The sequence below is a fragment of the Crocodylus porosus genome, unplaced genomic scaffold, assembly GCF_001723895.1.
Source record: "Crocodylus porosus isolate Cpor-Errol unplaced genomic scaffold, CroPor_comp1, whole genome shotgun sequence".
Lineage (NCBI taxonomy): Eukaryota > Metazoa > Chordata > Crocodylia > Crocodylidae > Crocodylus > Crocodylus porosus.
Genome location: NW_017728917.1, coordinates 2,571,976 through 2,595,077, shown reverse-complemented (window position 1 = coordinate 2,595,077; position 23,102 = coordinate 2,571,976). Strand labels below are relative to the sequence as shown.

The window sequence follows — 23,102 nt, the reverse complement described above, 5'->3', positions numbered from 1 at the left end:
ACATGATCCAGGTCCATCTTCAGAACAGGCTCATTCCATGCACCAAATGAGAGAGAAGCCCTTGGGGAAAATTTGAATGTCACCCTGCAAGTAAAGTGAATATCATGCTGCATAAATGAAATAAGGGACGTAAAGTAAAAGCAAAGAAAAGGCAAAAAAAAAGGTGATACAGCCTTCTATCTGATATTGCTGACAGTGCAGTGCTTCACTTGGCAACCTCGAGAATATTCTTTTATGTGGGCTTTTGTGTGCATGTAAAGTCTAGTTGGTTTAAAAAAAACAACAGAAAGGCAAGAGCTTCATCCATTATGTCAGATCATATTATCAGTCACATAGTTCGTTGGTAGGGTTGAAAGCTTTAGATCTATCACTGGAGCTAATGGAGGAACTTATGGCAATAACAGTTTCGTGCCTGCTACTGAAAACAGCACTACTGTGGGATGAGACAGCTTCCTCAGAGGGGGTTGCAGTGATTTGCTTATAACAGGGGAAGTGTGAGACATGGCAGTTACCCTGGGTGCGGTAGGTGAGGTTGCACATGGCAAGTTACCCTGGGTGGGGTAGGTGAGGTTGGGGCCAGCACTCTGCTGGTTCCAGCAGCCTTAGTTGGGATCCTGGGGGCCTCCTGGGGCTGCAGCCACAGTGATTCTTCCATGTGGAGCCTGGCTGTCAGCAGAGCATGGCTCTGGGCAGGCCCGCTTGACTTTTCAACAGCATCCATTGCTCAGGTTTGGTTTTGTTTTTGTTTTTTTTCACGTTCGCTTTCCCCTCCCGGATATCCAGAGGTTAAAAAACCTGCAGAAATAAATCTGGCACAGCACATTCTTGGGCAGTGCACCCTTGCATCATGGAGAACACTGGACTGTACACTTGACTGCACTCATCTGGAAGTACCCAAAGAGTTTCAGTTTTAGTATGAACAAAAACATCTGTTCCCAGTTGCATTCTTGCAAATAGTTGATTTGCTTGGCTGAAATTCTCTAGAAAGTTTTAGCTGGAGGCAGGTACCAAACACAAAATGTTTCAGTCCAAATGGCTAAACTTCCATTAAGTTAAAAGCACCTGAAAACAGGGTTTTACAGTGTGAAGTGTTGCATAACTTTATTAATAGCAACCCTCCCTCTCCCTGCTGTCATTCTAATTATACAGTTGTTGATAGTTGAGGATGCTGTGTAAGGTGTTGCACTTCTTAGTTAGTATATGACTGAGCTGTATTTCTGGGTTTTACTTGCAGTCAGACATTTTGGTCTTTTGGGGGGGGGGGAGGGGTTTGTGTGTGTTTGAATAATTCTTTTGCTCTAGAGTCAATTGTCTAAATAGTCCTTGCTAAAGTATACTATTTTGGGATAAAAAATTAACTAATCAGTAAAAAGGCTACATTATGGCAAGATTTGATCTGCATTAGAACTGTCATAATACTGTGCATTCACATAAATCTGTAGAGTTCTTAATATCTCATTTTGAATTTACTTCCAAACTGGTAATCATTAAACTAGGATATCCATTCTTCATATAAGGCCTCATTAAGTTTATCTAGAGTCTCAGGTTCCATCCACTGGCTTCTCAAGAACTATTTTTTATGAGAGCCAGTGCCCACATTTGTGCTGGAACCATTTGTTAATTATAAGAACAGATAAGCAACATGTTATTGGTGCAAAACTCTCATGTAAACAAAGCAACTGAAGTGGGAGTTTCAAATAGGAAAACAATAGAAAAAATAAACTTTCAAAGAGGGTCTTGAAATAACAAAGTAAGCTAAAAATACAATCATATTTTTAAAAAGAAAAAATAATTCTTTCCATTGAATCTACTAATTCCTTCTCTGTGTAAATTTCATTTTCAAATGAAGTATATACACTAGAAATGTGATATTTCTTAATTTATTTTTCTTCTTTTGTTTACCAATAATACTACTGTTTAAGAATCTACAGATCACTATCATTTATACTTTCACGCATTTGCTGTGATAATTCTGTGATATAGGTAAATATAATTATAGCCCTCTATTAGATCAACCACCCCCAGTGGATCAAATTTATTGCATTATGCCACTGACTTGTTTTTAATGCAGCTCTGAAATTTTAGGTGTCATCCACTTAGCTGTACTACAAGTCAGTGGTAGTACTGAAAGTAGGACCCAAGAACATTGGGCTTTAATTCTGTGGTGTGGAAACAAGATTGCTTTGTACCTTATTTTGCTGCTATCTCACTGGGGTCTAATCTGTCTATATTAATCCACAGGAAAATGAAAAGTCTTTTTTTTTTCTGGAAAAGAACTTGAGATGGACTAGTCCAAAAGCAAATGAATTACAAACACAGAACACTTTGGTTTGCAAGTAGACTATGTGCAACTCTTTTTAAACAAAATATTTCCTTTATAATATCCACGTACTTTAGCTTATATTATAGATTAATGATCTATGACAATTTATTTTAGAAAATAAACCTCCTTTAGACTAAAATATTTGTCTAGAATTCCTAAAAGAACACTCTCAAGGTTGATGCACTCAAAATTTAACCAACCTTAAAAATTCCAATTCTAACAAACTTCCTGTGGTCATCAACTTCATCTTTCTAAAATGCAGTTTGTAGCATTGCTTATATTGGTGAATTCCAAACAAATGTCCTGCTAAAAGCAAAAGCACGCTTCAGTGTATTCTTTCTTTCTGTGTTGTACATGCATGTAATGTAGCTGTGGGTGCATGTACACAAAATCTTTTACTGAGTAGTAGCATAGTTTACTGCACAATAAGCATGCACATTGTGAGGGAGCGGGGCCTAGGAGCAGCCGTGAACTCCCTAGCGCCCCCTACCGTCACTCAAGGTTGTACTCAGCACCCTCAAGTTCTCGCCTGCCACAACTTTGATCTTAAATGGTTAAATGGGAGGCTGCCTTTATTCCCCTAGTGAACGGCATGTGTTCTTGCCCCTACTCGAAATGGGATGCCTCAGTGCGCCCCTCCCTTAAGGGGTATGCATGCCTCCAAACCTCCCCTTTAGCATGCCCCAAGCCTCGCAGCTGTTCCGTGGGACGTTGTGCGGTCCCTCGCCCCTCTGGTGCTCTCTCCTTCTCGGGCACCCTGGGCTCCTTGCCCACCTGGTGCCCCTGGGCCGGGCTCCTATCCACCAGCCCGCTCCCGGCGCCCCTGGGCCTATCTTGCCGATGTCTGGCTACTACCGGTGCCCCTGGGCCTGACTCGACACTGCCACCCTTGTTACCGGCGCCCTTGGGCCGGGCTCGATACTGCCGCCCTGTTACCGGCGCCCTTGGGCCGGGCTCTCCGCAGCCGTTGCCCACCCTTTCTGGGCCCACGCCTGCGTTCCTTGCACGCACTCTCTCTCTGCCCCGCTCTGGGGCTTTGCCCTCTCTGGGGCCACTACCGCGCTCCGCACACTGGGGCACAGGCAGCCGCTGCCTTGCCTGTCCCCTTGACCCTTCGCTGGGTCTGTTGCCCCCACTGGGCAAACACCACCCTTATGGGCTGGGGTCCCTGACCCCGCACCCCGAGCCTCTCCGGCACAACACCACGCCTCGCCAGCATAAACACCGTGCCTCTCTGGCACCAACAATAGTGCCCCACTGGCACCCTGCCCCTCCTGGGCACTGGGAACCCCCAAACTGCTGGGGAGCCCCCCATGAGGCCTCCTCACTCCCCTACAGCCTCACCCGGTCCTCCGGTTAACTGTAACCAAAACTCAAGCCACCCAGCTGTAACATAAACCACACAGAGTCTCCATGCTCCTCATAAACATAAACTCCAAGCCCCTCACCAAGGCTCTCAAGCCTACCTCCCTTTAGGGCATTCTTGTTCCCAGCATCATCGCAGCCAGTCAGCGTGGTAAGGCTACAACTCCTAACTCAGGCCGCTCAGCTCAGCTCAGCTGCAGAGCTCCTGCTCCTGCGACAGTCAGAAGGGAACTGCTGGTCAGGCTCCATCCTAAGCTGTTTATAAAGGCCCGGCCCTGCCCCCTTCTGGCCACCTGACCCGCCTAGTCGCCCCAGCAACTGGCACCTGAGCTGCCCTGGTGATTGGCAGCTCTGCCAATCTCACTTACAGTCACGGGGCACCTACGTGACTCCGTGACACACATCTACATGTGCACACATTTACTGAGCAGTAAACTTCAGTACTCAAGAGTAAATTTGCTAATGCAAATATAATTAGCAGATTTGCTTGTGAGCAGTTACTATTTAGTAATGCAAGTGTAGGCACCAACTGGTAGTAAATTTGCTCCCAGTCAGCCCTGCCACTAGGGGGCCAACCTAAACTCACCCCAGGGCCCTGGGGCTGGCAGCCTCTCCTGCTCCAGCCTCAGGCCCCTAAAAGTCTGCAGGCATTTTGAGCCCTGAGGCAAAAGAGCAGGGAGCCTAAGGTGACTGTTGGCCTCTGCTCCCCATGCACAGGCCACAGGCTACCTATGGCAGCATGCCTGTACCCTGGTGCCACTGCCTGGTACTGCAGTGCTACAAAGCTTCTAGGGCCATACTGTCCAGGCCTACAGGTTGCTGCAGGCTGTTGCCAGCCCTGCCAGCACCCAGGCCCAGCTGAAGGCAGCTCCTGGTCACCAGGGCTAACTCGAGCTGCCCACAGCCAACCCCCAGCAGCCTGCCTGGACCCTGCAGGCATTGCTTTGCCACATGGCTCCTAGTCCCATGCCGTGCTCCTGCACTTGACACTGCAGGCAGCTGTCCAGTCCCAGCAGCACAGGGACAGCCCTAAAGAAGCCCAGAGAACTGGTGTGGGAGGCCCAGTGGTGTCATCACCCATGCTACACGCCACCACCTGGAACCCCAGCTGGTCCATGGAAGAGACTAGTGACATCATGGTGTTGTGGGGTGAGATGGAGTTGCAGTGGTAGTTTGCGTGGGACAGGCACACCAATGTGCATGTGTATGAAGGGCTGTCAGGCCACGTGCGGAGTATAAGCACAACCAGTTGGTGAGGCAGAGTGACACAAAGGTCAAGGCCTTGCTGGCACAGCTGGTTACAATCACCAACCTCAGCCATTTATCAGGGAGTGCCTCTAAGTCCATCCCATGTCTGCAGCAGCTAACTGACATTCTCCTGCTCTAGGACCCGAGCCACAGCCATGCTATGTTGCACAGCACAGATGGCCTGCCTGAGCCCCTGCTCCAGCCTGGCACTCGCAGTGATGTGTCACCAAGGGAGGGCCCCTTTGGCCACCAGCAGCCCATTCCACTGAGCTCCCCACCCTCAGCTGTCCACCAGCTGCTCAGACAGCCTGGGCCAGCACCTGTCCTGAGACACTGGGTGACTCCAGTCCCAGCTATGTCACTGCTGGCCACCAGCAGCACCAGCTCCTTCCCAGGGCAGGGGTGGGTTGTGGGGTGGGAGCTGCCTAGGCATCCATATGCCATGCGCTACCACCTGACAAATCTTCTGGGAGCAGTACACCATCACTGCCAACCGGGACCAACTGGAACCATCAGGCACACCAGTCCTGCCCACATGGTAAGCCCTGCACTGGGGGAGGCAGGAGGGCCCTCCCCACCCTGGCACCTAACTCCAGGCCCTGGACCTGGCCCCTGCCCCCTCTCCCCATCCGGCCTGGTCACACTCCCCTGGCCTGTGGGTTCCTCCTCCACAGCACACGGAGGTGGGAGATGGTTCAAAACTTTATTGAGCAGACTGTGTCCTTGCAGCTAGGTGGATATGGACCTTGCATGCCAAGTAATGCATCAATGCCTGTAGTGATGTCCTCCTTGGCTGTAGAGGGGCAGGGATGTGTAATGCAGCCAAAGGTAGCACCCCAGATGGTGGTGGTGCTTATGGGGCATCACAGGCTTACCCTCTGCACCGTTGAAACTCAAGGTCTCGTGCCAGATGCACAGGTGCAGCTAGGGCACAATAGCCAGCAGCAGCAGCAGGTTGTAGTGAGTCAGGCAATCCTTAGTCCACAAAAACAGCTCCTAATGCTACACCCAGGTCACATGCAGCAAAGGCATGTCCAGCATGTAGACTGGCTGCGGTGGGGCAGAGGGTGGCTGGCCCAGGGGCACCTCCCTAGAGAGGTCCCCTGTAAGGGGTGGGGGCACAGGCAGCTCCATGTCCCAGTCATTCAGAAGCCCCATGCCTCCTGAGCCCAGGTGCTGTGGGCTTGGCAGCAGTATGGGAGACAAGCTGGCCTTCAGGAGAAGAAGGCGGGGAGTGCTGCCAGGAGCCTGGCTTGGCCCAGTCTAGGAAGCAGGTGGGGGAGGCAGGCTGCCTGTGGCCAGCACCCAGCGGCCCACTGGCCCCTGGGGAGTGAGTAGGAATGTGGGGCTTGGCTGGTGGTGTCATGGGCCCAGGCCCGCCCAACCGACTTACCATGGTCCCCGGGCACCTGTGCACACACAACCCCTGATCTGAGGCCAAGAAGTGCATGGGGCCCTGGTACAGAGCATCTTATCTCAGAAATGTTGCAAACTCTCAAACACCTTCTTTCTTATAGCTCTGCAGGCCCTGCAGCTGCACTCAGGGAGAGGCTCCAGCTGCCAGCCAGGATGTGGCCTCAAGGTCACCCTCGCCCATGGCTGGGGCCCTGCCAGTAAGCCAGCTCTGCAGAAGGCGAACCCAGGACTGGGCCTCCTCCTGGACCAGCTGGTGATGGCTGCAGAGGACTGGCTTGTAGATGCATGGATGTGGCGGGTGGAGGACATAATGTGATAGGACAGGTGGCAAGCAGAGGACATCACCTACCAGGACATGTGGCAGATAGAGGACATTGCCCGTGAGGATGTGTGAGACCAGGTGGAGAGGGAATTTGGGGTGCATTCTTGTCCCTGGAGCAGGACCATGTGGAAGCCTTGTGGGAGCAGGGTATGCTTGTGGCCAGGGCAGTAGAGTCCATGGAGAAAGACTGCCAGGTGCTGGACCCCGTCATGGTCCTGGTGGTTGCCTTCATGCTGCCCATTGCCCTGCCCCTGACCATAGACCTACTCATTAAGCAAGTACTAAACTAAATACGCAGTAACTACTGTGCATTAATGAACACGTAAATACATTCATTGAGTCCATTAACAACCAACAATATAATGGTTATGACACTTTTTGGCTTCTACCAGTGTTTTTACAGGATGCATTGGATATTCCATGGGCTGTCACTGTGAGCAAGTATGTAAGCTGGTTTTCCTATTTATAATTATTATACATGTGACTAAGAGTAGAAGTTGATGTGATGCAGTTTAATCATAACTGAAAAAAAATATGGCCCAAAGAGCTGAAGTCAAACCTCCTTCAGAGCTCATGTAAGCCTAGCTTTGTGCATGCCGCACCAGATCAGAGGCTTGAACAAAGACTGGTAACAATTTGTGCTCCATGAAGGAGATTTTGGGTGCCTGTAGACGTGCTTCTTCACATTCTAATTCAAACTCCAGCATCGCCTCACTGTCATGTGTATTAAGCCCTTGTGTGTTTCAAAATGGCTTCGGGGGGGGCTTTATCTAAACCTCATTGAATGAGCTTTAGAAAAAACGTCCCGCAGCCATTATGAAATGCACAGAGGTGAGTTTTTTTAATTAGAGCAGCTGTCCGGGAACCACTCTAATAAACGTCTCCCCCCCTCCCCCCCCCCACACACACCCTGAGCATGTGTATAGATAGCCCTTGTGTTTTCACCCACCTCAGATCTACAACTGCTTTGAGTTTTTTGACTTTTCTACTGCATTGAGTTTGTGGGGCATACGAGATTCCATTCTCTTGCATTGTTAGTCTGTACACACAGCCCCGAGGCATCCACTTTCAATGTCTTATGGTATAGGGAGGTGAGTTTCACCCAGAGGATGTAAGTTAAATATGATGATATACAGTGACACTCAGAAGCATCTTTATGACCATACTATAGAATAATGTAGTTCCAAAGAGAATCAGTGCTACTGATCCCATAATAGTCTTTATATTTTCTTAATTTTTAATCTTATTAGTGATCTGTGAAGGTCTATTATAGCACAGGTCTTTTTTTTTTTTTTGCCATTCCAGTGATGAATATATTGTAAAGCTGAGTTTGAGCTGGGTTCTTTGGGCCTGGTTAGAGATAGTTAATCTGATTAGGCAAAGTTAGAGCATGACTATAACAGTTTTCTATTTATTTCAATAGAATTATTCATGATTTATGCCAATGTTAGAGGAGACTTAGATTCTTGATGTTTGTTGTGTCAGATACTGTACGTTTCCCTTGTCTATTAATGAACAAACTCAGCACTCAAAAAGGCATGCATGCAACCAACAATCATTGTGATTCCCAAATTTGTCTCAGAATATGAAGTCCTTTTTACTTATTAGAATCAGAGTAGCATGGAGATATAGTCTGATGTTGAAGGTTGCCTGCAGAACAGATTAGAGGAGAGGCTTATTCAGTCGTTATAATTAAGCCACAAATTTGGGGGAGTAGACTTCGGTAAGCTATTTATTCTCCATTTCCCTGACTTACATTACTGCCCCAACTGAACCTCCTAACCCTATTCCAATTCAGAAAGCAGCACACATTATATTGAAATTACCTCCTTTGGTGTGAAGACATTTGTTGACTTGCAAGTGTAATTTGAAAGTTTGCCTGTTCACCTCAGCTTTTCCAGGTAGGTGGCGTGAGGGCTTTCAATGTCAAGTTTGTAGGCCCTTTTTATTTTGGATTATTTTGGCATGTGAGTTCTATTACACAGCTTTGTTATGGGATACTGTGTTGTTATGTGGATTATATTGCAAAGAGGCTTGTATTTTGAACTAACTGAGCTGCAGTATTTACTCTTCGGTCTTTTTCTAGCATTTCAAAAATGAATATATTCAGCTAAAAAAAAAAAAAAATTGTCCAGCCTCATTCCCTCACCTTTCTAAAGCATTTAGATATGATATTTTACCAAAATACCAGTTTGCTGGACTGACAAACCTATGTAGAGAATGCATTTAGCTTCTGTAAACAAGCATTCAATAGTTTAAGTGCTGTTTCTATCAGCACTTAAACTATTGAATGCTTGTTTACAGAAGCTATAACTATTTAGTATCATAATTGTTCTGCAATTTTTAGTTAAGTAACTTTTAATAATTGATAATAAATTATTTAATAACCTTACTATTATCTGACTATTTTTGAAGTCTTATTGTTGGATGTTCCCTTTAGAAATTAATTAAATCTCCCTCAAGAGTGTCCCAAATTAATCTAGTTGAAGCAAAAGTGAAATAAGGTTTTGATATTTATCCAGAAGCCAAAAAAAAATGGCCTGCCGTAAAAATGGTATCCTGTATTATATTGCTGCATGTTGTGTCCCACTGAAGTGTATGATCAGGATTAACCAAAAATTGGATAAGAAAAATTTGAAACTGAGAAAGAAGGCTTGAGAAAGAGATGGCTTAGAAATCATGTAATCAGTTCATCTTTTATGGAAGACATGGTAGCTTGCTATTATGAAGACAAAAAAGATCGACAGACCTTAAACCATCGTTCCATATCAACAATCTCTGGAGCTGCTCATACAAGGGACCTTCTATATCTCTTTGTATTCCCAGTGCAGTGTTTTCCTTTCCCCTCTTCTATGTTCCAGGTTTATTATCCTCGTGCCTTGCATGCTAATCAGCATGCAACTCATAGGAGAATCAAATCCTTCCTACTTTTTTCATAGGTAGCACAGTGGTGAGCAACTGAGACCTTAGTGGGAGGTGAGATTAAACATTTTGTCAACTCCTTGCAGAAGCAGGTTTAGAAAGTGAGTCATATTCTTGATCCCAGAATTGCTATTGTGTTTCCTGCTTCTCCTGCTTTACTTAGATACTCCATTTAAAATCCTAAAACACAAGACTGCATTCTCTTCCAGCCATGTTTGTGCTTATGTCTGAACCATCAGCTGTTGCATCAGCAAAGGAAGTAATATTGGTACATGACCACAGAAAGGTCTCTAAATCAGGTCGGGGGAGGGGAAACAAAACCCAAATCAGGCATGTGATAGAAAAAAACAACAGATTCAACATCATGGTAGAAGTTGGACTTCTGTTTAATTCTGTCTGTATTTTCATTGTCTGGCAGCTGGAAAGCTGTGTTGCTTTCTTTGAGCTCGTCGCTTGGTTCTCGGCTTCATTCTTCTGAAATTGTCCAGGGATGTCATAATACTTTTTAGTTTTGAATTCAAGAAGGCTACTTATCAGAGTATTTACTAACCTGTGGCCACGTCTACAAGAGATGCGGACTGCACACTACCTCGTTACTACAGCACAAAAGCTCGTTATTAAGCCCAGTAGTATCACATGGCACAAAGCACAGTAACAGTGAGCTACTGCGCAGTCAGCATCACCAAAAGACATTCGGGGATGCTACTGTGCATTAGTGCGCAGTTGTTTAGTACTTGTGTACGCAAGTACTTAATGACTGTGCAGTAACAACTGTGCAGTCAGCGTCTCAGATGGGCACGTCCTGTGAGATGTTGACGTTTCAATAAGGTAATAGGTATTTGTAAATACTCTAATAGCTTTTGTTTTTTCTGAGTGCATTTAACAATAGTATTTGCAAAGCATGTATTGCAAATTTACTTCAGGAAGCAGGAGGAAACTTTTGCTTAACTACTTTTGCTTAGCCCTCTTGTATAAGGGGTATAAGAAAGGAAAGAATCTGTGAACTTGATGCTGGAGATAGGGTTGGGGGTAAACTAGAAAAACACAGAGTGTAGTCCAGAACAATTTTTATTTGGAGAATTCGTGTTAAAGATAATTTCAAAGTAACCTTTTTGCTCCCTCATTAATATGCTAATTTACCCAAGAGTTTCCTTGGTAGAATTTTAATAGTTTCCATGCGTGGATCTCTAAACATAGCTTTCAGTTTTTACGTTTTCTGTGATGGACTTCAATTCTGAAGATTTCAACTCAGCTGCTCCACTTTCAACTTTATATAGCATCTTGTTACAGCCAGCCACTTTTAGCTACAGAGGTCTGGTTGAGATCCCGTTTCATAATCATCAACAGTGCTCTAATTCACTGTAGAGTAAAAGTTGTATAAATATCTGTAGGCATTCAATCTCATAGTCTTCAGTATGTTGTCTTTTTCCTAAATTCTCTTTTTTTTTTTAAACACTGTTTTTAAAACCAGATCTTCTACATGGCCATATGTAAAAACGTGGCATAAATGTTTGGTCAGCTTCTGCTTTGATCACTTTGAATGTATCCTTCTTGCTACAGACACATTCAAATAAATACAAGCTTAAGAATATGTTGGCTGTGTTGTTTTTTTTTATCAATATCCCTTAATTGTCCTATTTACTTAGCCTTCAATACCTCTTTGCTCTTTTCAACTCATTAGGTTTTGCCATCACTCTTTTGACTTTCGCTGAGTATTTGAGCTGGACTTCCACTTACTGGCCTGTGCAATTTTATTTAATTTTATTTATTTTTGTTTGTTTCACTTCAAAAGTTAAGTGATAGCACGCAGCACTGGGGGCAATAAATATTGTCTACTAACAGCAATTAGATGATAATTTTTTTTCTCTCAGAGAATTTGAAATTTTTTACTTGGAATTATGCCCCGAGACTAGGAGCTTTCAATATGGAAGGAGCACCAGTAATATCTTCCATTAACATTTTTATCTGAGGTAGCAGTCGGCACCATCCAGGGCTTTTTATAAGCAAAGAAGAAGAATGAGCTTATTTTCATCTCAAAGTGGAAACTATCCTTGAATGAGAAATGAACATGTGAAGATTGTATAAGTGACTTTAAAATATGAAAAGTATTTCCTCATGACCGTACGCACTTTTGATACAAAAATAGAACATATTTTCTACCTTTATTTCTGTGCCTGAGTTATTACTGGCAATAAGACAAGACAGCAAAACAAGAACAAATACAATTTTAAAAAATCACAGGGCTGCCCCAAACTGTCTAAGTAGTAACATTATTATAATTTGTAATATTTATGAACACTATCTGGGAAGTGTTGTAAGTATTTGAAGGTCGTTTTCCAGCCACTAATGCAAGTATTCTTGTTTCCTTGAAGTGCTAACCTTGAACTGTGTAGGGGGACTGGCTGTATGAGGGACAGAGTATTTCAGGCTCCCTGTTCCTTCAGACTTTTTCTTACATGCCTATGGCACCAGCAATGGCACCAATTGGCATTAATTGTATAGGCTCTTTCGTTAAAAAAAGTATGATATATTTTGTTGTGGTTTTAAGGCTAAAGCATTAATAAAGCAAAAGCAACTGCAGGTGTTTGTACCTTTGCTTGTTCAAATGGAAACTTTGCTCCAACTGGAAAAAAATCTTGCAAATTCATAAAGAATTTTTTAGTGATGCAGCAGCAATTTGAATGCATAGCAGTATCATTTATATACAAGTTACCTGTGTTACATTAAATAACATAATGTTACACTACATGATAAGGCCACTGTGACTTTTGAAAGTTGAACATTTCAAATGGCCGTTTAGCTGTATAAAAAGTATTCATTGGGTGTGCCTATATGTCACCCTACGTCGTGATATGGTGCGCTGTGGTGACACAGCAATCACGTGTCTGTACACGAGTGCCAGCAACGTCACCGTAGTGGTGCACTTCCAAGGTATAGTACACAGCTAGAGTGATGTAGCGGTGAAATGTAACTGTGTGCCACCTGTACAGCACAGTGACCACCCATACTGCGTCGTGCTTTAGTACTTCTAAAAGGAAGTACTAAAGCATGGTGCCATAGCAATATCTCCATTTGGCAATGTGTAGATGCGCTCATCTTGTACTTTCTGCATTTCTACTGTATTTAATGTTTTCTGTCTGTATTTGTTCCTATAGTGCAGACCTCTGAATTTTGGGGACTAAATAAAAGTCTTGACAATGCCGTTGTGAACAATGGGGTCTTTTCTAAGTTGTGCTTTGTTACCAACAAAAAAGTGCAAATCTTTTCAAGTTGTGTTTCTCTCTCTCATGCCTAAACCATATATACACATGGATTAAAATGTACAGTAGCTACATTTTAAAGGTCATTTACTATAAAATGAATGGAAGCAGGTCTACATAAGTATAAATTATTGTTCTGCTGATGCTGTGGAAGTTTCAGAATAGACCTTAGATTTGAAAATGTATCCCAAAGATGTGCCTATTTCCTATTAAAATGCCACTCAACTTTCCATCAACAGACAAACTTGTATGCAAAAACTGCACATGCAGTGATGCACATGCTATTATGTATGTATAACTCTATAAGTTTCGACCATATGGGATACATAGGTAATCAAAAAGTTCCACCAGGTTTTCTAAAACATATTTTATTATTGATTGTATTCTATTATTTTCAGATCTTCACATTGTTAGTGAAGCTTTGTTTCATTGGTTTTTGCTCTGTCTTCTTCCACTATTATCTTAGCCGCTAAAGGGTTTTTCCCCCCTCCTCTGTATGGGTCACATATGCTTCTAGCACTTAATATGCTTAATCAGTATTGTTTGTGTTCAGAGTTTCAATTCTAAGATTGCTTTCCTTGGCATCCCTTCCCACTGCATTACTAATTTGGTTATGTAGCTCAGCTAAGGGCACTTAAAAGCGTTTTCCTCCTTGGTGTCTGAAAATGTATTATGGTCTGTAATCAATGAAAGGAGAATGGAGTGATATAAAAGGACAGTAGGTAAATCTTCAAAACCTGGAACCCATTTTACCCTGCTGAATTATTTGCAAGGAATTTGGTGTTTCTAGTTTTTAGTTCTGAATTGTAACTGAGCTTTTGTGCCAGATCATTTTTTAAACTGTGATATCCAGATTGCATGGATTGGAGTTTTGCCGTTTAGCACTTAGTGAAGCAACAAGTAAAAAAAATCCACATAATTGAAAGTGTATGTGGGGGAAATGCATATTTGTTGGCCACAAGAAAGCTGAGGGAATAGGTCACTGCAAATAATTTGCTACATATACAAGGACTCCCTTTGTGATCTTCGTCCTTGTGTTTATTCATGATTTTTTCATTTGCAGTCCTCTACCTACTTATTTATTCATTGTTCTTGTCTTTAAACTATGGATTGGCTGTGAACATAATTGATGTTTAAGTAAAGTCACATGTCAGCCGTTCAGTGTTTCCCTCACCCCCTGCTCTCTGTGCAGAAGTGAGGAAAATGAAAGGATTTTGCCTGGGATATATTGATTTCTACAAACCCGTGAATCTGAAATTAATGATAGGGTACCCGTATTGTTGTGGTACCTGTCAACCAATCAAAAAAGGTGTCCCAGGTGTATCAGATGCTGGGCAAATACACTGTTTGAGAGTTCATATCCCAAGAACTTACAGACTTAATAGAAAAGATGAGCACTGAATAGGAGAATGACAAGAACGTATCATTCCTGCTTGATTAGAGCTGCCTCAGTAGCTCAAATTATCTGGAGTCTAAAGCTAAGAAAATGGCTCTATTGTGGTAAAAACTGCTTCACTAACCCTGTATGGTTCCAATATAGAGTTAATGTAACAAGTGAATATGTAAGAATGTGATTTGAGCAGAAACAGACAAATGGGGAACTCTTTCTTTTCACCAAAACTCGTTACCAGGGTGATTTTTTTTCCCTCCTGGTATCAGTGGATTTAAGTACAATTGCTGAATGGTTTCACCATTGGTGCCTCTTTCAAATTGAAGATGATGATATAATTAGTATTTTCTTCTCTTAAGCCCCAAACCTAAATTATTAGTTTTCAGGTTATTGTGAGAATTGTTGGTGGGATCTGGTTTCACCGAGCTCTTTCCATGATCAGGACCCTTTATGGCTGCAGAATGACCTAAGGTTGAAAAAAGATGACTTTTTCATCTAAAGTAGATAACTGAATAAGTGGCTTGCGATGTTCCAGCTGTTAAAAATATACTGGACTTGTCTAGCTTCTTACAAGGCATCTTGGACACTTAACAAACAGTAATTATGTTTCACAAAGCCCTGGTGAGATAGGTGAGTATAATCACACATTTTGCAGCTGGACACATTGAATCCTGCAGGTGTTGCTTGCACTATATTAAACAAAAAGTTAGACTTGAAAGACATGGAAATAAAACCCAAGAGACTTGGAACATAATACTGTTTTGCTTCCCCCACAGACAACACTGTCCCTTATATATCATATTTGTGTGTGTGTGTTGGGGGGGAGGGGTGTATGTATGTATATATGTGTGTGTGTACATATACCTACTGTTTTTGTTTAGTGCCAGTCAGATAATATTCATTGACTTAGTGTTGTAATAAATGTGATCTATAGTAATCATATACTATGTTGGGTTAATATATTTATGTTTTTTGACATAGTTTTAATCTCATGTATTTTGGATTAAAAAGCACTGTTTTCTGTTTCATAACTGCATACTATTTACTCATTACAGTTTGCTACTGTTAAAGAAGAGGAATGGTTAAGGCATTGGACAAGTACTCAGAATTTTGTAATTTGATTTTGACTCTCCTTCAGATTTATTTTGAACATTTCTCTAGTACTACCCCAGTGCTCTCAAGAGCAGTGCCAAAAAGTATGCCCACCTACCTTCTCTCACTCCCCGTATACCACACTAGACATAAGGTAGGAAAGACAACCTGGGTGTGTCCAGAGGAGTGCACACATGCGGTCTGTGGTGCCTCAAAGCTGTTTGAGGTGCTGCAAACCACACGTGGTGCACGTGCAACCATTTGCCGTGCTACTAATTTGCAGTGCAGTGCCAAAATTTGACACTGGGAGAACCAAGTGTCAAAAAAATGGTGTGGTGCATGTGGCAGCAACATGTGCCACCAGAAACAGAGCCTGACCCTCCCAAACCATATTCTGGCTGCCAACCAGGCTCCGTACGGTCAGATTGGTGCCGCTGCTGCCCCAGGAGGCTCCCAGTTAAGGCTGCTGGGTCCAGCACAGTTGTTGGTCCCAGCCTCCCCTACCCCACCCAGGACAATTAGGTATGTGCCAGAGTGTGCATGCAGGGGTGTGCCCTAGGGCACAAAGGAGGAACACAAATATACACTGCTGCTATTTGTGCTATGGAAAATGCATACCCCTGCATATGGGGACATACCCCCTGAGGGTATCTTCTACCATCATGCTCAATCTCACTTGGAAACAGTGTTCTTGAGAGTGCCAGTTGAATGTATCCTCAGAGCAGCTTCACTGCCTCATTTCTGTTATTTGTAGAGTGGGAACAAGTGGGTACACATCTACTCCGGGAGGTGAGTTTTGGGTGTCACAGATGCAGTATAAAGAGACCTGGGGCAGAATGTATGCAGCACCTAACATGCTAAAGGAGGTCTCGTCTCTGTTTTAATGTTGCTATAATACATATAATAAATAATTAAACATCAGCAGTAATAATTTTTTAAACATGACTGGTTTCCCACCGGTGGTATTTTAGTGAGAGCAATAGACTGCAGTGTTTTGGAATCCTTACGCCAAGCCCTTATTTTGCAAAAATATTTTGATGGCATATGAAGGACCCTTTACTCCCTACAAGAGGAGGAAAAGAGGGGTTCATCATTAATGTAAGCATACTTTGCTGCCTCAGGTGACATTAACAGTCAGCATATAAGTGAATTCTCCCAAGCATCCTTTAGGTTGTATCAGCAATGATTCTCCCTCAGTCTGCCTGTGCCTTTCAATTAGAGGCTGAGATTTGAAGGGCAGTATGTCACATCCAACTTTAAAATACAAACAAAGCTGTGCTTTGTTTAAAAAAAAAAAAAGCCTTTCTTCAGTCAGAGACTTATATTTGTGGTGCAGACGATACTGTTTGTCTCTTTGGAGCTGTTTCCCAGCGGTTATAGTTTATGTGCTTATGAATAAGGTTTGCCTCTGTGGTTTTTGTGCCAAACATATGAAAGCTTTAAAGTTTAAGTTTACAGTTTCAAGAACTGAGAATATATTTTTTTCCATTTGATTATAAAAATAATTAAAAGAAAGAATACCGCAGCCGTGATCTTAACAAAAGAGAAGAAAACAGAACAAAAAACCGCCCCAAACTGCACCGTACTGACTGAATACCTTCATTTTCTAAGACTGCTCAAGGTGGATAGACTTGTATTTGGCACCAGGAGAATTCTGTACCTCACCATCCTTCTCTTTATGTGTGTGTTTGTGCATGTGTGTCTGTTTGTTTTCCTGTGCAGGGCAGGAGAGAATTGGAAAGGACTCCCATTATGAGCAAGAGGGGAAAGTTCAGTTTGTGATTGACGCTGTGTATGCCATGGCTCATGCCCTCCATCATATGAACAAGGATCTTTGTCCTGATTACCCGGGAGTTTGTCCGGAGATGGAACAAGCAGGAGGCAAGAAGCTGCTGAAGTACATACGCAGTGTGAACTTCAACGGTGAGTGCAAAGAGAGATGCTGTCCCAGAGCTCCCGGCCCACATAAAAGTTGGGAATTTATTTTGTGTCTAGACTATACATATGGTTTCCCTAGATTCCTAAATGAGTGGAGTTGCCATTTTTTATGTAGTTCCTGTTTAACATCTGCTTGAAGATTTTGTGTTGCTTTGCTTGAAGCAGAGAAAAATGATATAATTTCAGACTTACAGCATTCTGTCTGACTAAGCCTTGTTTTTTTTTATTGGGATTGATGTGGTGTAACCATTTTCAGGTGGGCACATGTGGGAATTAATATGAAGCCACTAAATTGTTTTCATAAGCCCAAGATTTGCTCTCATTGGCAAAAATGGGTGATGGGCTGAAAAATTACGTGATAAATGCCCAGTTCAAACTTAATTAGATAGGTAGATAGATAAGTTTGAATTGGGCATTAATCAAGTAATTTTTCAGCCCATCACCCATTTTATTTATTTATATAAAATATGTAGATGTAGATTGTCAGCATCTTTTAAAATATAACCATTTATCTATTTCATTTCCCCTCGTTGGAAAAAAACAAAGTGAGACTCCGTATACAGGATCTGGCCTGTCACATGCACAAGGATGAGACAGCCAGTCCAAAGGCCGGGCTTATTTGCAGGTTTCAAAGCTAGTGACTTGGGCTCACTAAGCAGAAAATCCTAGGGTAAAAAGTGCTCCAGTCCCCCAGAAGGTCCATAGCTCATAAGCACAAACAGTTGACAGCTGTATCTGGAGATGAGATGATGTTAGTTTGCATCTCCACAGCCATTTGGGCTTCAGCCACCAAATAAAAGTGATCTTCATTGGTCCTAAGTCTGGGTGTGACAGCTTTAATATTGCTTCTTGCTGATAGTGTACGGCAAAGGGCTTTTATTTCTGCTTCCCCCTTCAAGATTGTCTGAATTTGGCCTAGATGCTATAGCAGGATTTCCTCATCCTTGTGAATTTTATTGAAAGTTTATTTGCTTCATTAACATACATGGGGGAGGTTCATGTGGGACCAGCCCCAGAGCCATAACAGCTAAACTCTCACAGAAGTTAGCCTTACAAGCAATCTGCCATTATTTCCTCCTCATAAACTCTGTTAATATCTGTAACAGGAGCTTTTTAAATGGTCTGTCTCAGCACTCTGCAAGCTTGAGACCCAGGTTCAAATTGTCAGATCTAGGAATCCAAAGTCACACATCTAAATACACGTTTAGGGCTCACTAGGCAGTGATGTTTGGAAGAGTCAAACAGGAGGCACCACTCCCATTGTTACATAAATGCAGAGTTTCTGCATCTTTGAAAATCAGCCTTTATTAACTCCAGTGACATTACTCAGAGTCTTTATATTTTGCATACACCTGAGTGTTTTTTGTGACAGTTTTTTATTGGACAACACATGGGATATTGAACCCAGAGCCCTCATATATAAATGCACAAGCTGTGAGAACTTGAGAAAAGAGCAAAGCCCACATAATTGAGGGCTATAATAGCTGTATGCACAGAAAGGGCATTTGTAATGCATATTAACTGTGGGGTTAACCTTTGCTGGGTTGGGGTCTGATTTAGTTGCTTAAATATAGGTGGAGGTGATTAACGTTAGGCATTTTTACATGTGCTCCAGGGGTCATGGGGGGACTGGGAAATGCTTTAATTAGAGTGGGTCCAAGAGCCCCTCTAATTAAAGTGCCCACAGTGTCCCCATGATGCAAAATGGTGGCGGGGGTGCTTTAACTAAAGCTTATCGAAAGAGTTTTAGTTGAAGTGCTGGGATGCTGATATACAAGGCGCGGCGGCTGGCTGGTGCGTGCTAATTAGCACATTCCAGCAGACAGATTACAGCAGACACTGTAATTACAGCATGTCAGAGCAGCCTCCCCAAACATGTACAGGCACCCCTAAGTATTTGAAAATGCTAATCGCCTTCCCTCTCAATAGCAGTTTGCAGACTAATAGATACATGCAGAGGAGACACAAATGGGCTGTAACATTTAGATGAGGAAAAAAATCCTGGACCTCATGATCTAACTCGAAGACCTTAGGTAACAGAAAAGGATTTTTTTTCTCTCTCAAGTAAAGCATTGCACAACTGGTAAAGTATATTGTAGGAGATACTATACCTCCTCCTCCTCCCAGCCCCACCTCCTTTGCTAGCTATTGTTAGAGGCAAAATATTGCTGAACTAGTAACCTCAGGAATAAAATCTTATCTCACTGATTCTGGAAAGAGAATAGAAACTTACTAAGATAAAACGCTATAATAATAAGAGAAACACAATATTTATGTGCATTTAGTAATCTGGCATTTAGCAGATGATTCGTATCCTTCTCCAAAGGTGGCAGGGAGGTTCTTGGAAAGTAGAGAGGTTGAATGCTCATTCAATCATTTTAATAACTAGCAGGAACTAAACTATTTAGTGAATTTTGCCTCATTTCCTGCTCAAAGAATGCTCACCACTAGATTACAGTGCCCTCAATTTCCTGTCCAGAATTTACTGGACTGATATTTTGCAAGATTATGTTCCCCTCTTATTACAATTGGTCACATAAACCACATGGTGTTGTTTTCTTCCTTTGTAACTGTCAACTCATAAGCAGCGTGGGGCCCAAAGAAACTGCCGTTGCTTTGCATTTGACGGGGAGATGTAGAAGAGAAAGAGCCTTTTGGAATTTTTAGATAAATTTACATCAGTCATTGCTTAGCTACATATGCCTAGCCCTAGACAATATTGCTGGGGAGGGAAAGGCACAGAGAGAGCACAAATAAGTTTCCTTTAAGATGTATTATCCTTGTGAGAGTTTACTTTTCCCTTGTTGTATTCGAGAAGAACTATTTATATGTGTTTTCACACAGAGCTGCAAAGTTTCCTGTTATTGTCATTGTGCCATGGCTCTGGTGAGATTCGGGGGGCCCTGTTCACTTTCCACACTGAGCCTCTGCCTCGTATACAATATTGCAGATGTGTTAGAAGTGTAAAACATTCTGTCACCAGAGTCAAAAGTAATCACAGGCTCGTCCATAGTAGTAACAGGGTGGGCCCAGGTTTTGCAGAAGGGATTTTGGGAACCCTATCTTCCTATAAGTAATGTCCCATTCCTTGTAAAACATACCCCTTTGAGACCATAAGGGTCTGAGCTGCAAAAGCGATGGATGGCTTGCGCTGCACATTTGTTTTGTCATTCGCGTGAGCCAACTTCAGTTGCTCAGCCTCACGGAGCCATGAGTGGTAGGGCGAGTAGTCAGAATTGCTGTCACCACGTTCAGTCCACCCTGTGGTTTAGGAGTGGGGAATGTCTTACACATTATTGCAGTTCACCAAAAAAGTATGTTGAGGCAAGATTATGACAAGTGCACAGGAATGAGGAAATCAAAAGGAGAGTGTGTGGAACCCATTCACAGGTGGCATGGTGCTTTCCTTTGCTTGGGGAGTCATCCCCAGGCATGCCTCTAGTGGTTTGACATCCCAAAGGTGGTAGGAAAGAAGCAGTTGGGAGACCCTTATCCAAAGAGATACAGCCTAAGTTGCTCAGTGTGTCCCGGGGCTTCTTCCGAGAGAAGTTTAGTTGTGTACTGCTCTTATGAGGGTCACTAGCTAAATGCTGCCATTTGGCTTATACCTCATGAAGTCTCACACTCTCGTTTCTGTAATCAGGTTTGTAATGAAAACAGAGAATAGTGTAACGTGATTCCTGTTTCTGTATTATAAATGGAGGGAAATGCCTTCTCATGTACCTTACGCCTGTGATCTTCTGATCCTGATTTGTATAGCAGGGGTGCAAATAGATGTACTTTTAACCCTACAGACAAAACCATCTTCCCTTTGCTTGCTTCAGTTTTTTTTCTTTCCTCCCCTACAAAGATCATGACGTTCATGAAGCAAGAGCTCAAGCAATCTTTTAATGAGTAGAGACTGTGAATTTCTAGTAGGAGCTCAGTATGAATTCCAATATTGTCTTACAATCTTGAGAGGAGAAAAAAAACGGATGCAGTGAGATTCTGAATATTAATCTCACAGTGCAGTGATGGTATTTTTTCCTGATGACCTGAAAAAATGAGGGATGCTTTTTACATGAACTCTGCAGGTCCTTGTCAGAACTGCAGTGACTCTGAACTGAGTCATAAAGAAACACCTTAGATAGTCACATTTATCAAGCACCCTACCCTTCTCTTATTAATTCAGTTCCCTTCTTGATGAGTTTCTTGTGGTGATTAAGAGACAGAAATCCTACAAAATCAAATAAATCATGTCTTTTTTCAAACAAGTTCTTCATGTGAAGAGGCATCATGTACAGCATGTCTAGTGAGAGTATAACTTATTTGTTGGGAACGGAAGGTGAATTAATATTTCAGAGCACCACTGAATGTTCAGGCAGCTACAGGAAGGAGAATGTTGCTAGGTTTCTAAGTTGCTTTTTGGAAATGCGGAGAAACTAATTCACACTACATTTACTGAAAGAGGACAAAATTCAATTTAAGTCAGCTTTAAATATCTAGAAAGTTCCTGCTAACCTCCTGTAATCATTAGAAGAAGAATAAAAATAAGACATCACATTGGCTAGGCAAATATTAAGAATATGTTTCAGCCTGCAGGTTTTGCAAATGCCCCTGTTTGATATTTTTATAGTTTGCATTAGGAAATCAGATAAAGAGCACAGAATAAAATGCTGTAGCAGTTTAAAAACACACCCCAGAAGTCACATGATGGACACTGTGTGCCAAAACATGCAGTCACAAAACCCATCAGGATTGAAAACTGACTAAAAACCAGAGGATTTGTATTTATTATGCCAAACCAGTTACTCCACTTTCAAAAAGCCAGTCAACTCAGGGGCTGCATCCACGTGAGTGTGGACCTTTGGTTCCCCGAGGACAACTGGTGGTGGCACACCTTGTGGCACATGGCAAGTTGCCCCAGGAGGAGGAGGGGAGGCTTACCTGGGGTCCTGGGGGCTTCCCAGGGCTGCAGCAATGGCAATGCTGCCTCTTGAAGCCTGGCTGGGAGCTGGAGTGTGGCTCTGGGCAGCCAGGGTCCAGTTTTGAGCATGCACTGCTCCACCTTTTTTTTCCCTGCAGGTTTTTTGAGCCCTGGATATCCAGGGGTAACCCCCCCATCTCTCCCCACCTTCCCGGCACTGCTTGTTTGGACATGGCCAGAGAGAGGGTTTTTTTATGTGGGATCCAACATGATCATCATAACTGTCTGCCGTTTGGCAGACATTGAGTAGCTTACTCTCACTCCCCCCAAGAAAGCCACTCACAGTTTTGTGTGTGGTGGGGTATAGATTTTCAAATAAATTTAAAAGTAGAAATGAGGATATGCCTGGTAAAAAAACAAAAAAAACCCAGATATGCATTTATGCTATTCAAATACATTTTAAGAAAAGTGTAACTTAAAGGTAAACACATATTAATAGGTAATCACATTTAAGTGATGTTATTAGTTATGACATGAAGTATACTGCGTGACACTTCGGGAGATTTAAAACAGCACTGTGTAGGTAGGGAAGTGGCAGATATGATGTCTGGAGGAATTATGCATATAGAAATCATGAGCGGGCATGATGCATCCAGCCCCAGATTCAGAAAAAGCACTCTAGTGTCTGCTTAATTAGAAGCACAGTCTCAAGTGCCTTCCTGAATCAGAGACCCAGGGAGTAAGCACCAACAGCAGTTACTACTCCTGTTGAGCAGGAGGGATGCACGTATTTAAGAGCTACACAAAGGAAGCCATTTGAAGGGTACAACAAAAGGTTTTATTTTTCTTGCAAAACCCAGAAGCTGCAGACTCCTGAGCACCATCCACTAGCACATTGACTATTTCCACATCTACCAACA

The 23,102-nt window shown here is 42.9% G+C and overlaps 1 protein-coding gene across 3 annotated transcripts in view; it reads left to right on the top strand.

The window, feature by feature from the left end:
* The window catches only part of GRM7 (glutamate metabotropic receptor 7), a 532,223-nt gene that overhangs the window by 343,736 nt on the left and 165,385 nt on the right, over nt 1-23,102 (top strand). For all 3 annotated transcript variants that reach the window (XM_019536596.1, XM_019536595.1, XM_019536594.1), the window contains one exon: nt 17,061-17,261. In XM_019536596.1, coding sequence (XP_019392141.1) covers nt 17,061-17,261 — 201 coding nt within the window. The remainder of the gene's footprint in view (nt 1-17,060; nt 17,262-23,102) is intronic.